At 49.5% G+C, this 19,386-nt stretch overlaps 1 protein-coding gene across 2 annotated transcripts in view; it reads left to right on the forward strand.

Annotated features, from left to right (window-relative positions):
• The window catches only part of LOC147688904 (ATP-dependent translocase ABCB1-like), a 509,764-nt gene that overhangs the window by 485,065 nt on the left and 5,313 nt on the right, over positions 1–19,386 (forward strand). For both annotated transcript variants that reach the window (XM_086941799.1, XM_086941800.1), the window contains exons 26-27: positions 9,148–9,354; positions 16,452–16,598. In XM_086941799.1, the coding sequence (XP_086797925.1) occupies positions 9,148–9,354; positions 16,452–16,598 (354 nt within the window). The remainder of the gene's footprint in view (positions 1–9,147; positions 9,355–16,451; positions 16,599–19,386) is intronic.

A 19,386-nucleotide genomic window follows, 5' to 3' on the forward strand; every position in this document is an offset into this window, starting at 1 on the left:
TGAGTTTGGGACTGCGGTCTTGCAACACCGCTTGCCCCTTGGGCCGTTACACCCACTCTGTGTGGGATACGGTCGCGGACCTGCTGCCAGAATGCCCCTTGGAGGTGCGGGCGAAGCTCGGCAAGGCTGTGGCTGAGGGCCGAGATGCAGCAAAATATTCCATACGGTGTGGTCTTGATACGACCGACTCGCTGGGCAGAGCGATGTCCACGACGATGGCGATTCGTCGCCACGCCTGGCTGAGATCCGCCAACTTTTCGGCTGATGTCCAGAATGCCTTGATGGACATGCCGTTTGATGGCTGTCGCCTGTTTGGTGACAAGGTGGACCACGCGCTGGAACGCTTCAAGGACTCCAGGGTCACGGCCAAGTCCTTGGGTCTCTCGACCCAGCGCCAGCAAATGGGTTCGTTTCGCTCCTTTCATGGCCAAGGAAGGGGCGTCCCCACACGTGCTGCCAGCCATGCACTGCAACACTCTTTCCAACGCGGTGGCGGCCGTGGAAACCGCCGTGGAGGCGGTCGGGGTCAGGCCACACCTCCCCCCGCAGCATCTGCCTCCAAATCCTCCTAGTCCGTGCTTTCAGGCCCATGTGACGCCAGTGGGTGGCAGGGTTCACCATCACCACGCCCGCTGGCGCACAATCACATCGGACAGGTGGGTGCTGCAACTCGTCCGAAGGGGCTACTCCCTCCCCTTCGAGACCAATCCTCCAGCCATGCCACCGCAGAACCACCGTGTGTCGGGGGACCACTTGACACTTCTGCAGGAGGAAGTTACGGCCCTCTTGGCCAAGGGGGCCATCGAGCGCGTTCCTGGGCCAGAAGTAGGGCGTGGTTGCTATTCCCACTACTTTCTGGTGCCCAAGAAGGACAAAGGGGGCCTACGTCCTATCTTGGATCTACGGAACGTCAAGGGCTTCCTCCGGAAGGAGAAGTTCAAGATGTTGACATTAGCTCAGGTCTTGGCTGCTCTAGACCTGCAAGACTGGATGGTAGCGTTGGACTTGCAGGATGCGTATTTTCACATCCCCGTCCTGCCGGCCCACCGGCGTTACCTGCGGTTCACGGTAGGCCAGGAGCACTTTCAGTTTATCGTGCTCCCCTTCGGCCTTACCAGCGCCCCACGGGTGTTCACAAAGGTGTTGGCGGTGGTCGCAGCCCATCTGCGCAGGTTAGGGGTTTCAGTCTTCCCCTACCTAGACGACTGGTTGTTGAAGGCGGGCTCGCCCCAGACAGTCGTCCACCACCTTCAGATGACGGCAGACCTCTTGCACGACCTGGGGTTCTCCATCAATGTGCCGAAATCACACCTGTGTCCCTCTCAGAAGCTCCTTTTCATCGGAGCGGTTCTGGACTCGGCGCAGTTTCGGGTTTATCCTCCGGAACGGCGGGTCCGGGATATACAGGCTTTGATTCCCATCTTTCAGCCGCTATCCCGGGTTTCAGTCAGGTTGACGCTGCGGCTGCTGGGGCTGATGGCTTCCTGCATCCTTCTGGTGCATCACGCCAGGTGGCGGATGCGGGCTCTGCAGTGGGACCTGAAGTTTCAGTGGGCCCAGCATCAGGACAACTTGTCCAACCACGTCTTGATCTCGGAGGGCACTGCGAGACAACTGCAGTGGTGGCTTACGGACCGCGATTGGGTCAGAGGCAGATCCCTCTCCCTTCCCCAACCGGAGCACGTTGTCGTGACGGACGCGTCCCTCCAGGGCTGGGGAGGCCACTTGGGAGAGGCGGAGATCAGAGGCATCTGGTCTCCGGCGGAGTCCCGGCTCCATATCAACCTGTTGGAGCTAATGGCGATTCGTCTTGCACTGAAGGCATTCCTCCCCTTTGTCAACGGGAGTGTGGTGCAGGTGTTCACAGACAACACCACCGCCATGTGGTACTGCAACAAACAGGGCGGGTGGGGTCGTGGACCCTTTGCCAGGAGGCTCTGCGCCTCTGGCAGTGGCTGGAACGTCAGGGCGTGACTTTGACGGTTCAACACCTGGCAGGTTCTCTGAACGCCAGGGCGGACGAACTCAGCCGTCGGTGCTCGATGGATCACGAATGGCGTCTGAACTCGGACGTGGCGCAAGGCCTCTTTCAGCAGTGGGGAGAGCCTTGGTTAGATCTATTCGCCACAGAAGAGAACGCGCAATGTCATCAGTTCTGCACGTTGGAGTTTCCAAGACAGCACTCGCACGGCAACGACTTTCGGCGCGAGTGGAGTTGCGGTCTGTTATACGCCTTTCCGCCTATACCACTTCTGCCCAGAGTGCTGAAGAAGATCAGGCGCGACCGGGCCCAAGTTATCCTTGTGGCTCCGGACTGGGCTCGAAGGTACTGGTATCCCGAGCTACTCAGCATGTCAGTCGGTCCCCCGATCCGCCTGCCCCTTCAGGAGGACCTTCTGTCGCAGCAGCAGGGGACGGTCCTCCACCTGAACCTGTCCAGTCTCCACCTCCATGCTTGGAGATTGAGCGGCGGCAGTTGAGGCCATTTGACTTGCCTCCTCAAGTCTGTGATGTAATTCTGGCAGCCAGGCGTCCCTCCACGAAGTCGGTATACGCCTGTCGGTGGAACAGATTTGTGGCATGGTGCACAGCAAAGGCTGTGGACCCTCTTTCTGCCCCTCTTTCCGAGGTTCTTCTTTTTCTTCTCTCTCTTGCCCAGCAGGGCTCTGCTCTGGGCACTATCAAGGGCTACCTTTCGGCCCTTTCAGCCTTTCTAAGGCTTCCTGATCAGCCTTCTTTGTTCAAGTCCCCAATTGTAACGAGATTCTTGAAGGGCATCACACACATGTATCCACCTGTTCCGTTTGTGATGCCTCAGTGGGACTTGAACTTGGTTCTAACCTTTTTGATGTGTGCTCCCTTTGAGCCCCTTCATTCTTGTCCTCTCCGTCTCCTGACTTTAAAGACGGCTTTCCTGGTTGCCATCACCTCTGCCAGGAGAGTGAGTGAGCTCCAGGCTCTTTCTGTCCAACCTCCTTTCCTGTCCATTCATCCTGACAAGGTGGTTCTAAGGACTAGACCTTCTTTCCTGCCCAAAGTAGTTTCTGCTTTTCACATCGGGCAGTCCATCACCCTCCCCTCCTTCTTCCCGCCTCCGCATCCTTCAAAGGATGAAGAGCGGCTCCATCGTCTTGACCCAAAATGTGCGCTTTCATTTTATATGGATCGCACACGCCAGTTCCGGGTGGATGACCAACTGTTTGTTGGCTACGTGGGTGCGAAGAAGGGACGGGCGGTACATAAACGGACCATCTCTCGGTTGGTCGTTCTGTGCATCAAAGCGTGCTACTCTTTGGCTCAGAAGGAGCCTCCTGTTGGGCTGAGGGCCCATTCCACTCGGGCCACGGCGGCTTCTACTGCCCTGGGCCGGGGAGTCCCCTTGCAGGACATTTGCCAGGCGGCTACGTGGGCCTCGCTGCACACCTTTGCGAGGCACTACTGCCTGGACTGTCAAGTCCGGAGGGATGGCTTCTTTGGCCGTTCTGTCCTCCAGGACTTTCTGGTGTAGGAATGTATTGGTTCGCAGACCCACCACCGGGGTTGGTATTGCTGGGGTATCTATTCTAAGGTAAGGAATCTAACAGTAACGTGTTTCTTTCAGATGAACAAGTTACTTACCTTCGGTAACGATATATCTGTAAGAAACATTAGTTAGTGTTAGATTCCTTACCGAACCCACCCATCCTCCCCGTTCTGCGAACTGATACCTAGGGTTAAGGACATCCCTTTCAGGGCCCTAGTTTCAAATGGCACCAGTGTTGGTTCTCACATGGCTCTGCGTGTTCTGGCGCGGAAAAGCTGTGCACAAAGAACTGACGTCAGCGCGCGGAGGTGGCGTCTCTATACTCCAGCGACGTCATCACGGCGCACGACGCCAACGACGGACGCGGAGCCACAGGGGACGCCTGAAGACGACGCCTACCGACGCGCAGGGGTACTGCTATGCAAAAGTTTCCGGATCCAGACTGACGCCTGGGGATATTCTAAGGTAAGGAATCTAACACTAACTAATGTTTCTTACAGATATATCGTTACCGAAGGTAAGTAACTTGTTCATTAGGAGGAGTTGTGTAGTTGGTTCCTTACTGGTTACCTTGACCACTTGGATCCAGTTTGCCCCTGTGTATATTTCTTCCGTTTCCCAGCTCACATTTTGAGTAATGAAAGTTGATAAGCCACCTCTCGGATGACCATAATTTGAATATCTTTCTGCCGGGCAATGATGTTCTATGAAACCGGGTATTGAGCTTGCCCCCATGTTCCATGTTTCTTGAAGCAAGATAATTTGTTGTTGCATAAGGAAGGTTACGGTTTCTTGGTCTTGGCCCATGTCCCTGAAGCCGTGCACCTTCCACGAACAGTGCAAGATGTTGGTTAATTGGGTGTCTTCCCCTGCCAGTCTAGTTATTTTACTTCCTTTGTTTGGAGTACTTATTATTCAGCGTTTTTGGGATCCAGGACCAGTCCTTAATTTCCTGTTGGCTTCCCCCGGTAGCGCCAGGACATTCGCTTTTGGGGTGCCTGTACTTGTGAAAGGGCGGTATCGGTGAGTTGGAACGCGCCCAGCGTAAGCATGTGGACTGGAGATTTCCTAGGCTTTTCCCTTCGTTTGGTTTGTTGAGGAAGGGATATGGATACCTTGGGCGTTGAAATGCCTTGAGCCTGATGCCCCATGCCTCGAATCTTCCACTCATAGCGGCAATTTTGTCCACCTGGTCCTTGGACGACCAAGATGTCAGAGACTCCTCCACCCCCCTCCCAGTTGTCTCCTTGAATTCCACCGAGATTAGGTCACGCGAACGGATTCCTTTTAATTCGGGGATTTCGTGGAAGAGTCTCAAAAGGTATCCCCTATTGAGCGTATCCTAGGTGCCTTTTGATGAGTACTCCGGGATAAAAGACAGTTTCAGTTCACACTCATCGAGTTCGACTTGCTTTTCGAATGACGAGGGTACAAATTCATTTCTTCCACCGGTTCCTGTGAGGATTAGCGGGGATTCTTGACCGCTTCCTTGTTCATACTCTGCCGAGTATGAGTTTGGTACCTCTTGCCTGGCACTCGGAGGGCCTGATGCTTTTCGGGCCGACGTCCTTGTTTGTTGGTCCACTTGATCCTGGTCTGAAAGCTTACAGTGGCAATCCTTTCCCTTTATAGTTACAGCAATAAGTTTGGGGAGACTTTGAGAGATGGCAAACGTTGGAGTCTCCAACCTGTTGTCTGGGTGTTGTTTATGCTTTACTAAGTCAGGCCCCTTGTATGTTTCCGCTTGTTGAGGTGCAAATTGTTGAGTGCTTTGTACTTTGCTGCCCCTTGGACTTCTATTTCCCACTGTTTGCTGATTTTTCGTGTGTACTAGTTCTCCCTGTTCATTGTCATGTGATATTGTATTCCTTAGTTGCTGCACGGCCAGGGTTACTTTTCCGATTGCTTTGTCCTCTAGGGATGGGCTTCCGGCTCCTTGCTTGGTTTTAGGGGAAGTATGTGGTTTAGCCATGTGACTAAGACCCTGACTGTTTGAGAAGGAGGTCTGAATACAGTGTGCTTGGTTTCTTTCAGCAGTTCCTGCCCCGGACAAGGAGAGTAGTGTTTCTTTCCTTTTCGTGGGTGATTTTGCTGCAAAAAGTGGAAATGATTTGACCGGGGCAGGGCTAGGTTGTTTGTTTTGTTTTAGCCTTGCCTTCCTTGCGCACTTTCTTTCCCGTTTTGTAAATTTGCCTCCTGCCCTTGTTGTTGGCTGAAGTTCCTCTGTTTGATCTTCACGATGACTTTGATTTATCTCAAATTCTAATTTTGTATGTGCTTCGTTTGTATTTTTTACTCCCTCATTTTTGGCTTTGGGAAGGTGAACAATTTGCTCTTGCACAACAGATTTTTGAGAAGTTCCTTGGGTGTAGGTGTTGAAAGAAAGTTTTGCTGCCCCTAGAATGTCTTTTAAGAGTTCCGAAAGGGTTGCCAGTTTCTCAATTATCGGGCTGCAGTGGCATGAGGCTAGTTGGTTATTTTTGTCTCTTTGCTGGTCTAGAGTTTCTCTATTTGTTAATAACAATGTTATTAAATCTAATTTTGTGTTTACTCCAGAAATGTGACTGGCGATTAGATTAATAAGGACAATTTGCACATCCATTTTATCTGACTGAAAATGTTGTACTTTTATGGATTGTTCAAGGGTATGGATCAGTGTTTGAGCCGATTGCATGTTGTAATTGTCTTCGCTGTGCTGTGCCAGGGCAACCAACCCGGGGCTTGACCCGTTTGCGGAGGAAATGGTTATTGGTGACGAGAGAATTAGTTGTTTGATTGTTATAGGGCTGTGGCCATCCTCCGGCCGCTCTGTAAATTGGGGGTCTTGTTTTCTCTGAGGGCTCAGGGGGGTTGACGAGACCAAAGTGGCTCTTCTTTGTGGGGTTCTTTTGCTTGGGCTCGGGGTTGAATAATCCTTTTCCTGTCCCATCCCTTCTAGTGACTCCAGAATTTCAATCAGATTTGCCTCGCTTATATTGGTGAACGATTTGCCGGTCGGCACTTCCTTTGAGGCTGTGCTTGCTGCTGATTTGATTAGATCGATTTCTTTCTCCTTTGACCATCTTGTATTTGCTCTGCTCTGTTCCTTGGTTTCAGAGGGAGATTTACCGGCGATAGGATTTGCAACGAGTGAAGGCTCGTTTTGTGGCTGTATTGATCCTTCTAGGATGGAGTGGAGTTTTCCACACTCTATACTTGTCCCAGTGGGGGACTCTAGATCCAATGGTTCCGCGGGATCTCCGATGTTAGTTATTTTTAATTTTGTTCTGGGTTCTTTATAAACTTCGGTAGGCAATTCGTATTTTGTTTTAGGGGTTAGTCCTGGCGATTCAAGAGCGGCCTGGTGCACCTGGGCTGTTACTGGCAACAGTTTCCTGCCGTCTGTGTGAGCTAACTGGTTCTCTGACGACGGTTCTTTCGATGGTGCAGTGGCCAACATGCCTGGGGTACCTTTAAGAGAAGGTTGTGTTTTGGCTGGCTGTATTGGGGTTGGATGCAGGGCAGATTCCTTTAGGGGGCGTACATTGCCGCCATGGGGTCTTTTAGGAAAAACAACTTTTGAATCCCTGTTTGGTGGTTCGGTGCAGGCTTTGTCTTTTTTTTTTGGGGTGGGAACTGAGACCAACCTATCCCTTTGGCACGCACCGTTTTCGATGATGTTAGTTTGGGAGTCCTCCTCTTCTCGTGATTTGGGTTTAGTTTTTTGTTTTTATTTCCTTGTTTTCTTTGCGGTCTTTCTGTCGTCCCTTGTTGGATGGTTCCTGATCGCATCTGTGCGAAGCCCTGATGCTATGTTCTCTAGTGTAGCACCGAGGCTGGAGACCGAAGTGCCCTTCCTTAACTTTCGCTAAGAGGTACTGGTTACTGGTGCTGGTTGCTGGTGCTCAGCTGATTCAGCTTCCGCCTCTCATCGAGTGCTGCGGATGTGGATTCTTGGTGCTTTTCTCTAGGTGCTGTGGGGGAGTCTCACACGGATGCTGCCGTTGCCGCGGGGAGACTGGCGAACGAATCTATGCTCCCGCCGCTACCGGAAGACTCGCGGTACCTGCCGCTGTTGAAAAAGGCATGAAACTCCTACCTCCTACTTGTGTCAGGGCGCTTGTGGCTCCTGCCGGATGCAAGCGGCTTCTAGCGCTGTGGGAAGCTCGCGGCTCCTGCCGCTGTGGGGAACACGCAGCTCCTTCTGGTGCGCAGAACTTGCGGGCCCTGCCACTCTGGGGGGCTCACGGCTCCTGCCGCTGTTGCTGGTAGCTCTGCTGGAGGCCGCAGTCTGCACAAAATAGGAGCTTAATTGAGGGATTTACGCCACCTTGAGGGACACTGTAGTCGCTGTGGCCCCTCGTGACTCCTGCTGGTGCCCGGAGTCAGGTCTCTGTCCTCCTGCTGCCCCCTGCTGCAAAAGGGGTGCTCCTGCACTGCTCCTGCACTGGACCAGGCTGCCTGTCTCGCCTCCCGCCGGCTCACAATGTTCACCCTGCGAGTTGACAGCGTGGGGACCCTGGGTCTGAGTCCAGGACTAGGCTGTGGGACGGGCCGGGATCAGAGCAGAGCGGAGCAGAGCAGGGAGACACGCTCCTTCTTCTGCAAGAAGATTGCGCTCTCTGTCACATGCCTGAAGAGAGATTTTTTTTTTTTTGCGTTGCTGCGTTGCCAGGGCCAGGGCACCCTCGCGGCTTATCGCGACTCACGGCTCCTTTCCGTGAGGTGCTCCTTTCCATGTATCAGGAGGAATGCGTCTTCTGCAATGCCGATCTCCCTCGCCGCGCGGCCCCCAAGGGCGGCTCCAACAGGCGGCGGCAAAGCTTTCCAAACCCCTTCTGCGGGGCCGGTATGCGACGGTGTGCAGCGGGGGCCGGTATGCGACAATGTGCGGCGGGGGCGGCGGCCGGTACTCCGGTTTGCTGGTATGCCGCGGGTCGATGATCACCCCCTCCTCATGTCACCTCACACCACGCCTTGGTCTGCTTGTGGATTCTCTGCCTCTGGCTCTGGCTCTGGCTCTGGCGGTCTCCTGCAACACCCAGACTGGACTACTCGCTATAAAGCAAATCAATGCCTCATCAGGTGTAGTAGGAGCTATATAAATACAATTGCAACATATCCCTGAGGAAAACTGCGAGGGTGCGGTTATTATTGCACCTGATGTTTAAAGGGTGCAATAAACTAAAGACCATGCATAATACTGAACTAGGGATTTCAGAGAAGTCTTGATTTTCCAACGAGGTCATAGTCATAGCCACAGGCTTTAAAAAACAGAAATAATATCAACTCTTTGAAGCCACCCCTACTACCTTTTTTTAACTCCTCATACAATCTGAACAGATATAGAGAACACCACAGACAAGCTCTCCTGATGGTAAAGTTTGTTTCATGCAAATCCATTTAGCAGTTTTGTGGAGCCCAAAATGTACAGTATGAATTATGTGTGTTTACAAAGTTTAGGACAAGACATTTGTCAAATGATAATCTGGCAACAATGTTTTGGTACAACATATATATGGTTAATCTGAGCACATGCACATTATTGTATGATGTGATATGCCCCCCTTACTTAAGTTAGCCTGCCTTGTCTAACAGGTAAAAGTGTAGATTTGAATTAAAATCTAACTTGTGTTGCTTTTTAGCTGCTGGATGGCCAGGATGTGAAGAATTTGAACATTCAATGGCTCAGGGCCCAGATGGGCATTGTCTCCCAGGAACCTATATTGTTTGATTGTAGTATTTCCGAGAATATTGCATATGGAGACAACAGTAGAGAGGTATCTTTTGAAGAGATACAGGAAGCAGCTAAGGAGGCCAATATACATACCTTCATTGAATCTCTTCCAAATGTAAGTGCATTTTCAATTTTAAAATTTCTCCTTCATCAAGATAAAATATAGGAATGTGTCTAATGGATAGCAAAACATTGACAAAGCTTTACCCTGGTTTCAGAAAAATGTTTAACGGGGAGAATAATGTTTATTTCCTATGCTCATGGTGTTACTGACCAGGCTTTATATGCAGACTTGTGAGAGGGAAGTGGGAAATGCATGTGCCACAGATTGTGGATATCTTTGAAATTAGTACAAAACAAAGGTGAAGGTTTTACAGTTTTTTGTGTAACAGATTCTCTCAGACTTGCAAGAACTGCCTCTTTTCGGTGTGTAGAAACAACATCGGAAACAGAAATGTCATGGGCCAAAATATTGGGTCAAGAATATCAAGGACACAATGATTGGGAAGGTAAGATTCTATAGGTAGGAAAAGTATTACTATATGGAACTCAACATATATGTACTTTGACGGTGGATATATCTTGAAAGTACATAGACATGGAGCTAAGAGTAGTAAATCTGTACACGCCTGTGAGTACTAGATCAGATTGGACACCGAAGAGTTCCTGCAGGACTTCTCCCTTTCGCCACTGGCCGCATGACCCAATGGGTTGCTTGTTGAGTTATTAAAGGGCACGTCAGGCAAGATAGCGGCACCAATGCTGACGACGTTCCAAGCAGCAAAGGAGGCCTGCTGTTTGCCCGACGATCAATGTATAGCCACAATTGTGGTGATACATAAAGCAGGCAAGCCCCCAGAGAAGTGCAACTCCTATAGACCAATCTCTCTCCTAAATGTGGAGGCAAAGGTATTGGCCATTATATCGGTCCTTACCTCCATTATTCATGTTGATCAATCCGCTTTTATGCCACGAAGGAGCACTCAGCTCAATATCTGATGTCTATATGGGGTTCTACATATGACTGGTTCACTGCAAACACCACAGTCAGCATTAATGGCATGGGATGCCACATTGGCGTTTGATAGTATAAAATGGCCCTATCTGTTTGCTACCCTGGTCAGACTGGAATTTGTCCCACAATTCTGTGAATGGGTTTGGCTAGAGTGAGGGTTAATGGAGTGCTGTCAAGTATCTTCCCCCTACTGAGAGGCACGAGGCAGGGATGCCCATTATCCCTCTACGATTTGCCCTAGCGCTGGAGCTGCTGGCGTTTTGGATCCGACTTGATCCGCTAAAGTGAGGTGTTCCGTCACTGGCTGGCTAGGAGGAACGATATCCCTGTGTGCTGATAACATAGTGTTATATGTCTCCAGGCCATGCAACTACCATAACAAAAATTCTCAATGTCTTTAAGCTCTTTGGCAGTTATTAGGGCTGCAGAATAAACTGGGCCAAATCAGTGGTGTTTCCCCTATCGGGGTCTCCGCCTCTCCCCTAGGCTTCGAATTGGATGCACTGCCTCAGTCGAATTTGAGGGATTTAAGTATCTCAGAATATGGGTGACCCGGGATCAGCGACTTGTCCTGCAGCGAGACTTCACCCCACAACTTGACTCACTCCGCACAGATGTGGCACAGTGGTGCGCACCATTCCAATATCTATACTGGATAGGGCGGCATTATATAAATTGATGGCCCTACTGTCCTTCCTGTATGCTATTCGAAATACACCCTATCCTGGCCAACCAACTTTTTTTGAACAAATTGATCACAAACTAAGAATTTTATTATGGTAGGGGGGTAGGTATTGCGCGGGGAAGCTACAATGTGGGGCTTATGACGGGGGCCTGGCAAATCCAAACATTAAAAAGTACTACTGGGCCTCTCAACTCATAGTATTCAATGATTGGGTTTTTTCTGATTGGGGAGAACAGGCCTATAGGGTCGATAGGGTGGCGATGCAATGCAAGTAACTACAAAACTGCCCTCTATGAGCGTCAGTGGAGGGCGGGCTTACCACTGCGCATCCTGCCATTTGTGATAGCAGACTACGCTGACCGCCATGACCCCGTGTGACACAGCGACAGGCTGAGTGAGGTATCGGGCCAACCAGGGTTTTTTCGAGGTGGGCACTTTGGGGATGTTTGGAGGGGGAGCACTGCTAAACATTGAAATACTTACCCAATAATACGATTTGGCACCCACCCAGAGACTTCACTAATACCAACTCGGATAGGTCCTCCGAGTTCATATTTAAGAAGGGGCAGACCTGCCAGATGACTCCCTCTTGGAGGACCACCTACTTGCAGATCTGATTCCACAGAGGGGTGTATCAGTGATTTATCAAACGTTAATGAATAATTCCTCTGACCCCCTGGGCTCCTTGAGAAAAGCGTGGATGGACGAAACTGAAAATATTGAAGACAATGATTGGGTGGAGGCACTACAAGGGCCCTGAGACCTGGCCATCCGAGCGTGATTTTGTCTGATACAGCTAAAAATATTATACCGGGCTTATTACTCACGCACACTTCTATGTAAGCTAGGTGCGGCCATGTCATCATTGTGCACAAGAGGATGCGCACCAGAGGCCTCCTTTTATCATATCTTGTGGGAATGCACTGCAATTCAGTCTTACTGGCATGGAGTGACAAATGTGATGTCTGAGGTCCTGACGGCAAGAGTGCTGCTGGATGCTAAGTGGTTGCTATGAATGATACAGGGAAAGGAGGACTTACGTAAACATAACAGACTTTGGCTGTCATTGGCAGCAGGTTTGGCGAAGCGCAATATAGCAAGGTGGTTGGGTGCCCTCTCTCCCCCCATCAGTGTCAGAATGGAGGGCTGACCTAGACTGGTGCCAGCGGGCACAGATAAACCTGCCCCGAGTTATGCGGGAAGATGGCGAACAAACTGGTCCTCGAATAAGCATCAATGCATAATTATTTTTGTTCCCACAAGATGGGATGGAGCCTTCCCGTTGTGTATCACTCAAACTGTGCTGTACCTGTATACCCGCAAAGTACTTTCAGTATATGTACTGTATGATGAGCTGATTTAAAAATAAAACGATTGTTAAAATAAAAAGTATAGTAAATCTATACTTACCTATTTGCACTTACCTTCTGAATATTTTGGTCGTCAATTATTTTGACATGATATTATGTCCACACAATAATTCTGTTTCCGATATTCTTTCAGGGATCCCCTATTTTCTTTCAGATACATCTTCTAGCTAATTCAGTTGCTTACTCGACCACACAAAAAATGTTTAAGGCCTCTCTAGCAGTAGGAAACACCTTTACTCATTCTGCAAATTTAATGTGCTACCATGTACAAGACTATTTGCCAAAATGCTTTACTCTGTATAGTAGTTCTTGTGGGCAGTGTAACATACTCAATAATATGTAGGCACAATGCAGAAGTACAAACTTTATACAGAACACAATAAGGAGACCAAATAATTTTTTGCAAAAAAATAACATCTGTATTGAAAACCTGCAGACTGCGCTCGGTGTCCCATGTGAAAAAGAACCAACATAACAAGAGTGACAAATTTTAACATACCCCCACCTCCATTTCAACATACAGAGCAACCCGTCCACCACCCTTCAAGGCACCTTCATTTACAGACCACCCCCGGACCCCAAGCATTCCATCACCAACCTCATCATGCCGCATGCCATCACCTCCGCCGACTACATGCTGCTTGGAGACCTAAACTTCACTTCGACAACCACCAGGACCCCAACTCCTCCACCCTCCTGGAGAGCCTCCACATCATAGGACTCAAGCAGATCATACCAGAACCTACGGCACTCAGCAGGACACACCCTCAATCCCATCTTCACACCAGGGAACTCCACCACCTTCAGCTACACCTCCGAACTCCCTTGGACGGACCACTGCTGTGTTCACTTCACCTTCAAAACCAACATCTCCCACAGACGTTCACTCCAGCTTCAGTGCAGGAATTGGAACAAGATCTCCAACAACCAAATCGCTGCCGCCCTCGGTAGCTCCGCTCCCACTGCCGCAGACGACGACCCCACCACCGCTGCCCGCACTCTACACAACTGGATCGCCAACACCATGGCCCCCCTGAAGAAAGCTTCCAACCCTCACACCAAGAAGGCCAGCTGGTTCTCCACCAAACACTGAGACTCCAAACGCACCTGCAGATGAATCAAAAAGCTTTGGAGGAACTCCAAAACCCCAACAGACCTCAAGAACTTCAAAACAGCCACCACTGCCCATCACAAACTTATCAGAATCCCCACCCACGCACACAACAGCAAGGAAGTATTCAGCATCATCAAAGAGGTTGCCCAACCCAACAGCGAGTCTACAGACATCCTTCCCTCCCAGGACCTCTGCGACAGATTCAGTACCTTCTTCCATCACAAAATCTATGACATCTGCAACGACAACAACCCCCATGAGGAACTCCATCCCACCACTCCCAGCACCATGCAGCCGACACTAAACAGCTGGACCGCCCTAAGCATCGAAGACACCCTTTAGGATAATGAAGGCCACCCATTCCGGAACCCCCATGGACCCCTGCCCCCACCACATCTACCACAGAGCCGCAGACATCGCCCGAGTTTCACTGAATCATCAACCGCTCCTTCGAGACGGACTCCTTCCCCGATGACTGGAAACACGACGAGATTAACTCTCTCCTGAAAAAGCCCTCGGCGTATCCCGCTGACCTCAAGATTTTCAGACCGATCTCCCTTATCCAGCCAAGGTGATGGAAAAAGCTGTCAACAGTCAACCCGCCGCCTTCATAGAAAAAATAACATCCACGACTCCTCCCAATCAGGCTCCAGAAAGAACCACAGCACCATAACCACTCTTCTTGCATCTACAGACGACATCTGCTCCCTCCACGACAGAGGAGAGACTGTGGCCCCTGTCCTCCTAGTCCTCGCTGCGGCCTTCGACACTGTCTCTCATCGCACCCTAGCCCGCAGACTCCATGACGCGGGAATCTGGAACAAAGCCCTCAATTGAATCCTCTTGTTCCTCTCCTGCAGAACACAAAAGGTCAGACTCCGTCCTTTCCTCTCAGAACGCACACCGACCACCTGCGGATTCCCACAAGGATCCTCCATCAGCCAGACCCTGTTCAACATCTACATGGCCCCGCTCGCACCCATCATCAGATCACACAGACTCAACATCACATCGTACACAGAGGACACTCAACTCATCCTCTCCCTATCCAACAAACCTAACATTACCAAATACAACTTTCAAGATGGAATGTAATCTGTTGCCAGATGGATGAAGAACAGCTGCCTACAACTCAACACAGACAAAACCGAGGTGCTCATCATGGGCTCACAACCCGAAGCCTGGAACGACACCTGGTGGCCCCCGTCTTCGGGGATCACACATGCAACCTCGGATTCATCCTGGACGTAGAACTCAAAATGGACCGCCAGATCAACACTGCCACCTTCTCTTGCTACCACACCCTCCACCTACTCTGAAAGACCTTCAACTGGTTCCCCCCTGAACACAGGAAAACCATCACACACACCCTCATCAGTAGCAGACTGGTCTACGGCAATGCACTCTATGCCGAGATCAACAAGAACCTCCCCTGCAAGGTCCAGAACGTCCAGAATGCCTCGGCTAGACTAGTCCTCAACCTACCGCACCACTGCCACATCAGCCAACACCTACGGACACTGCACTGGATCCCTGTCAAGAAGAGAATCACTTTCAAGCTTCTCACCCACGCTCACAAGGCCCTTAATAACACCGGACCCGCCAACCTGAACTTTCCGCGCTCCCCATTCCGCTCGGCCCAGCTCTCCCCCGCGACGGTACTTCCCATCAAGAAAACCAGAGCTGCAGGACGCTCCTTTTCCCTCCTCGCTGCCAAGGCATGGAACTCCCTCCCTCTCCACCTCCGACTGACTCCTTCACTCCCCAAGTTCTTCCAGGACCTCAAGTCCTGGCTCTTTGATAGAACTCTGTGACCTTTCCGGGATCTGTGTGTCCCTTTCCCCCTTTTTCTCCCCTTCTCTCAGTGGCTTGAGACCTTTTTTCGGGTGAGTAGCTTGTAATGTACAAACCAATGAATGATTGATTGACATAACATAAGTTTCTTAATATACTCAGTACAGGATGCAGTCTAGGATGCAGGGTAAGCATGCAAATGCACCTCTGAACTCACTGCACAATAGCTTTCACACTGATTTCATTTCAGTGTTACAGGCTATTTTTTGTGTGAAGTGAGCATAAAACTAAAATGTGTTATATAACTGGCAGAATCTTTTGCTTGATAGTGGTTGGGTGCGACTCAACTTTAGCACCCTTACCAAATGAGTGCTTCAAATGTTTTGTCGCACCTAGGAGAACAAAAAAACTGTTAGCTTGAATGATTAAATTAATCTAAGCCACTGGGAATTAGTCTGGGCCGAATTCCAGTCCATGTGTTTTCTCACTGTGCCACTACAGGCCAGGACCAGAGCTATGCAAGTCCTCTCTATTTGTTAAGACAAGCAATGAAGGAAGCAGTAGCGGCCATCCCAGTACCTGCCAACGGGGATGGGTAGCATAGCATGGAAGGACTCTGAAAAAGTAGGACAAAGATATATTTCTTTCCATAGGAGGAACACTAGTGTCTCCTACTCTCAAAAAACGTTATTACCACCCAGTGCTGCAATGCTAGATGGATAAGTCCAAACAGGTTGGAAAATGTTCTGCTTATACATATTTTCCCACCCTCCCTTTGGGAAGGGATTGCTTTGCTCACTCTCTTTTCACCTTGACCTTTACACCCACTGGATTAAAACTACCATCCACCTTGTCGGATTATATTTTTTCATAAAGAGAGCGTACGACCTTCAGGGGTACAGAATAAGGGTATACAATGGTAGGCTTTACTTCAACCTGGCATGTCATTCACAAAATATCTAAACTCATCTCGGAACACTGATAGTCAAATTGAGAACACTGCTGATTAGATCTTTATGGAAAAAAACAGGAGCTACAGTATTGCATGGCTGTCACAAGTAACTGCATTTCTGATTAGTTCCCAAGAACCTTGTTGAAATATTTTAGGAATCACAGTGTCATGCCCCTACATCTTCTCTCAGCCTTTGAGGTACCTTGTAGCAAACTGCTTTTCATGATTTTGAGGCAAACATATGCAATTGTACTTATAACCTTATTCATTTGGTATTTTTAGGGCTATAACACCCGCGTGGGTGACAAAGGTACACAGCTGTCTGGAGGTCAGAAGCAGCGCATTGCAATTGCACGTGCACTTGTGCGAAAACCAAAACTTCTGCTGCTGGATGAAGCCACATCTGCCTTGGATACCGAAAGTGAAAAGGTAGTGAAATGTGTAGAATATGACTTACTAAACAAGTGGATCTGTATGTATTGTATATATGCGTCTGATGGATCCTTCTAACTGCAGATTACTTCTCTTGTGAATGTCCTCAGGCACCAAAATAGATCTGCAAAATTTAAAGCAGTATTGCTGTGGATCAGCAGGTGATGACATGCGACTCTGTGTCGATGCTGGTCCACTCTGCTAGTGACGAACTGAGTCAGACATAGGCCTCACCTATACACGCCGACATCAGTTGCTTTCTTAGTATCGCCCATACACACTGACATCAGTTCTTTACTTTCTGCATCTTCATATGCGGATCTGTGCTCTTCTTTCTCTTCATTGGTGAGGAGATTTTTCTTCCAAAAATGTTTCCAAGGGTGCAAGACTACAGGCTTAAGACTTGTAGAGACTGCTGCATCCAGATGTTTGTGAAGGTAAACATCCATTAGTACGCGGCTGTTATACCGCGTACCAACACTTTGCAGTTGCTACAACGCATGCAATGTTACAACACGTAGCCTTTACTACGCAAGTTGTTACATCGCATGCGTTGTAACGCATGTGAAGAAAAGGCTATTCACATTGTTATGTGTAAACAGACACGCTTCCGCTTCAACGCGCTTCTGTTTCATCACAACGATGTAGAGGCATTGTCCCTCTCAAGGAACAGTGAATGCGGGGTTAAATTGGAACCAAATGGGAAAGAAATGCATGGAAGCAGCACAAGACCGCCACAGACAGCTATGTGTGATGCACTGAAACATACAAACAATGCGACGAGCAGTGAAGGGCTATTGCAATGGGAATTGCTAAGAGGTGAGAGAATGTGAGAACTGAGAACACAAGTGGGAAAGGGTAGAGATGCGAATGTAATTTGCCTCTGCTTACGTGTCATAATTTCATGGCTACAAAAAGTAGAGACTGTGCCCTGTGTCTTAAAAAAAAGACGGAGTGCAGGAAGCACATATTCTTACCCACTATGTGCGTGTACAGGTAACTGCAGACTTCAATCCGGAGAAGACAGGAACCGAGGAGAGTGAGAGGTAAGAGGGGCTGTGTAGTATTTAAGGGTTTAGGGTAGGAGAGGGTCGTGCAGGGAGTAGTCTTTTTTGTTTACGGGTTGTGTAGTTGTGTTTGTGTAGTGTAGAGTAGTGCATTTGGGTTTAGGGTAGTGTCTGGGGTGTTGAAGGGTAGTGTTTGGGAGTAGGGACAGGACTGGGGCAGGGGCAGTGTCGTTCTGGGGGTAGTGTTTTAGGGTTTAGAGTAGTGGTGTGGTGTTAGTGTAGTGTAAGGTAGTGTTTTAGGGTTTAGGGTAGTGTCGGGGATGAGTACAGGGTAGTGTTTGGGAGTAGGGACCGGATTGGGGGTAGGGGCAGAGTTGTGCTGTGGGTAGTATTTTAGGGTGCAGGGTAGTGTTGTGGTGTTAGTGTAGTGTGGGGGAGTGTTTTAGGGTTTAGGGTAGTATTGGGTCTTGCAGGGTAGTGTTTCAGTGTAGGGACTGTCTTGGGGGTAGGGGCATAGTTGTGCTGGGGGTAGTGTTTTAGGGTTTAGGGTAGTGTTGTGGTGTTAGTGTAATGTAGGGTAGTGTTTTAGGGTTTAGGGTAGTGTTGGGGGTCGTGCAGGGTAGCGTTTCAGTGTAGAGACCGTCTTAGGGGTACGGGCAGAGTCGTGCTGGGGTAGTGCTTTAGGGTTTAGGGTTGAGTTGTGGTTTTTGGGTGGGGTAGGGTAGTGTTTAAGGGTTTAGGGTAGTGTTGGGGTGCATATAGAGTAGTGTTTGGGAGTAGAAACAGGAAGGGGGGAAGCGGCAGAGTCGTGCTGACGGTGGTGTTTTAGGGTTTATGGTAGTGTTGTGGTGTTAGTGTAGGGTAGTGTTTTAGGGCTTAGGGTAGTCTCGGGGGTCTTGAAGGGTAGTGTTTGGGAGTAGGGACAGGAATGGGGCAGGGGCAGTGTCGTCCTGGGGGTAGTCTTTTAGGGTTTAGGGTAGTGTTGTGGTGTTAGTGTAGTATAGGGCAGTGTTTTGGGGTTTAGGGTAGTGTTGTGGTGTTAGTGTAGTGTAGGATAGTGTTTTAGGATTTACGGTAGTATTGGAGGTCGTGCAGGGTAGTGTTTCAGTGTAGAGATCGTCTTGGGGGTAGGGGCAGAGTTGTGCTGGGGGTAGTGTTTTAGGGTTTAGGGTAGAGTTGTGGTTTTTGTGTGGGGTAGGGTAGTGTTTAAGGGTTTAGGGTAGTGTTGGGGTGCATATAGAGTAGTGTTTGGGAGTAGAGACAGGAATGGGGGAAAAGGCAGAGTCGTGCTGGGGGTGGTGTTTTAGGGTTTATGGTAGTGTAGTGGTGTTAGTGTAGGGTAGTGTTTTAGGGTTTAGGGTAGTCTCGGGGTGCGTGCAGGGTATTGTTTTGGAGTAGGGACAGGAATGGGGTAGGGGCAGAGTCGTGCTTGGGGTAGTGATTTAGGGCAGTGTTGTGGTGTTTGTGTAGTGTAGGGTAGTGTTCTATGGTTTATGGTAGTGTCGTGGTGCGTGCAGGGTAATATTTGAGTGTAGGGAGCGGGCTGGGGGAAGGGGGAGGGTCGTTCAGGGGGTAGTGATTTAGGGTTAAGGGTAGTGTAGTGGTGTTTGAGTAGTGTAGGGTAGTGTAGTGTTTGAGGGTTTGGATAGTGTTTTAGAGTTTGTGATGTGGAGGGTAGTGTATTTGCATTAGTATTTAGTGTAGTGTTGGGTTTTTATTACTAGGCAAGTTTTTAGTTCGCATACATTAACACTTGCAATGTAAAGGTATGCGAACTA

Source organism: Lissotriton vulgaris, chromosome 10 (genome assembly GCF_964263255.1).
Source record: "Lissotriton vulgaris chromosome 10, aLisVul1.2, whole genome shotgun sequence".
Taxonomy (NCBI): domain Eukaryota; kingdom Metazoa; phylum Chordata; class Amphibia; order Caudata; family Salamandridae; genus Lissotriton; species Lissotriton vulgaris.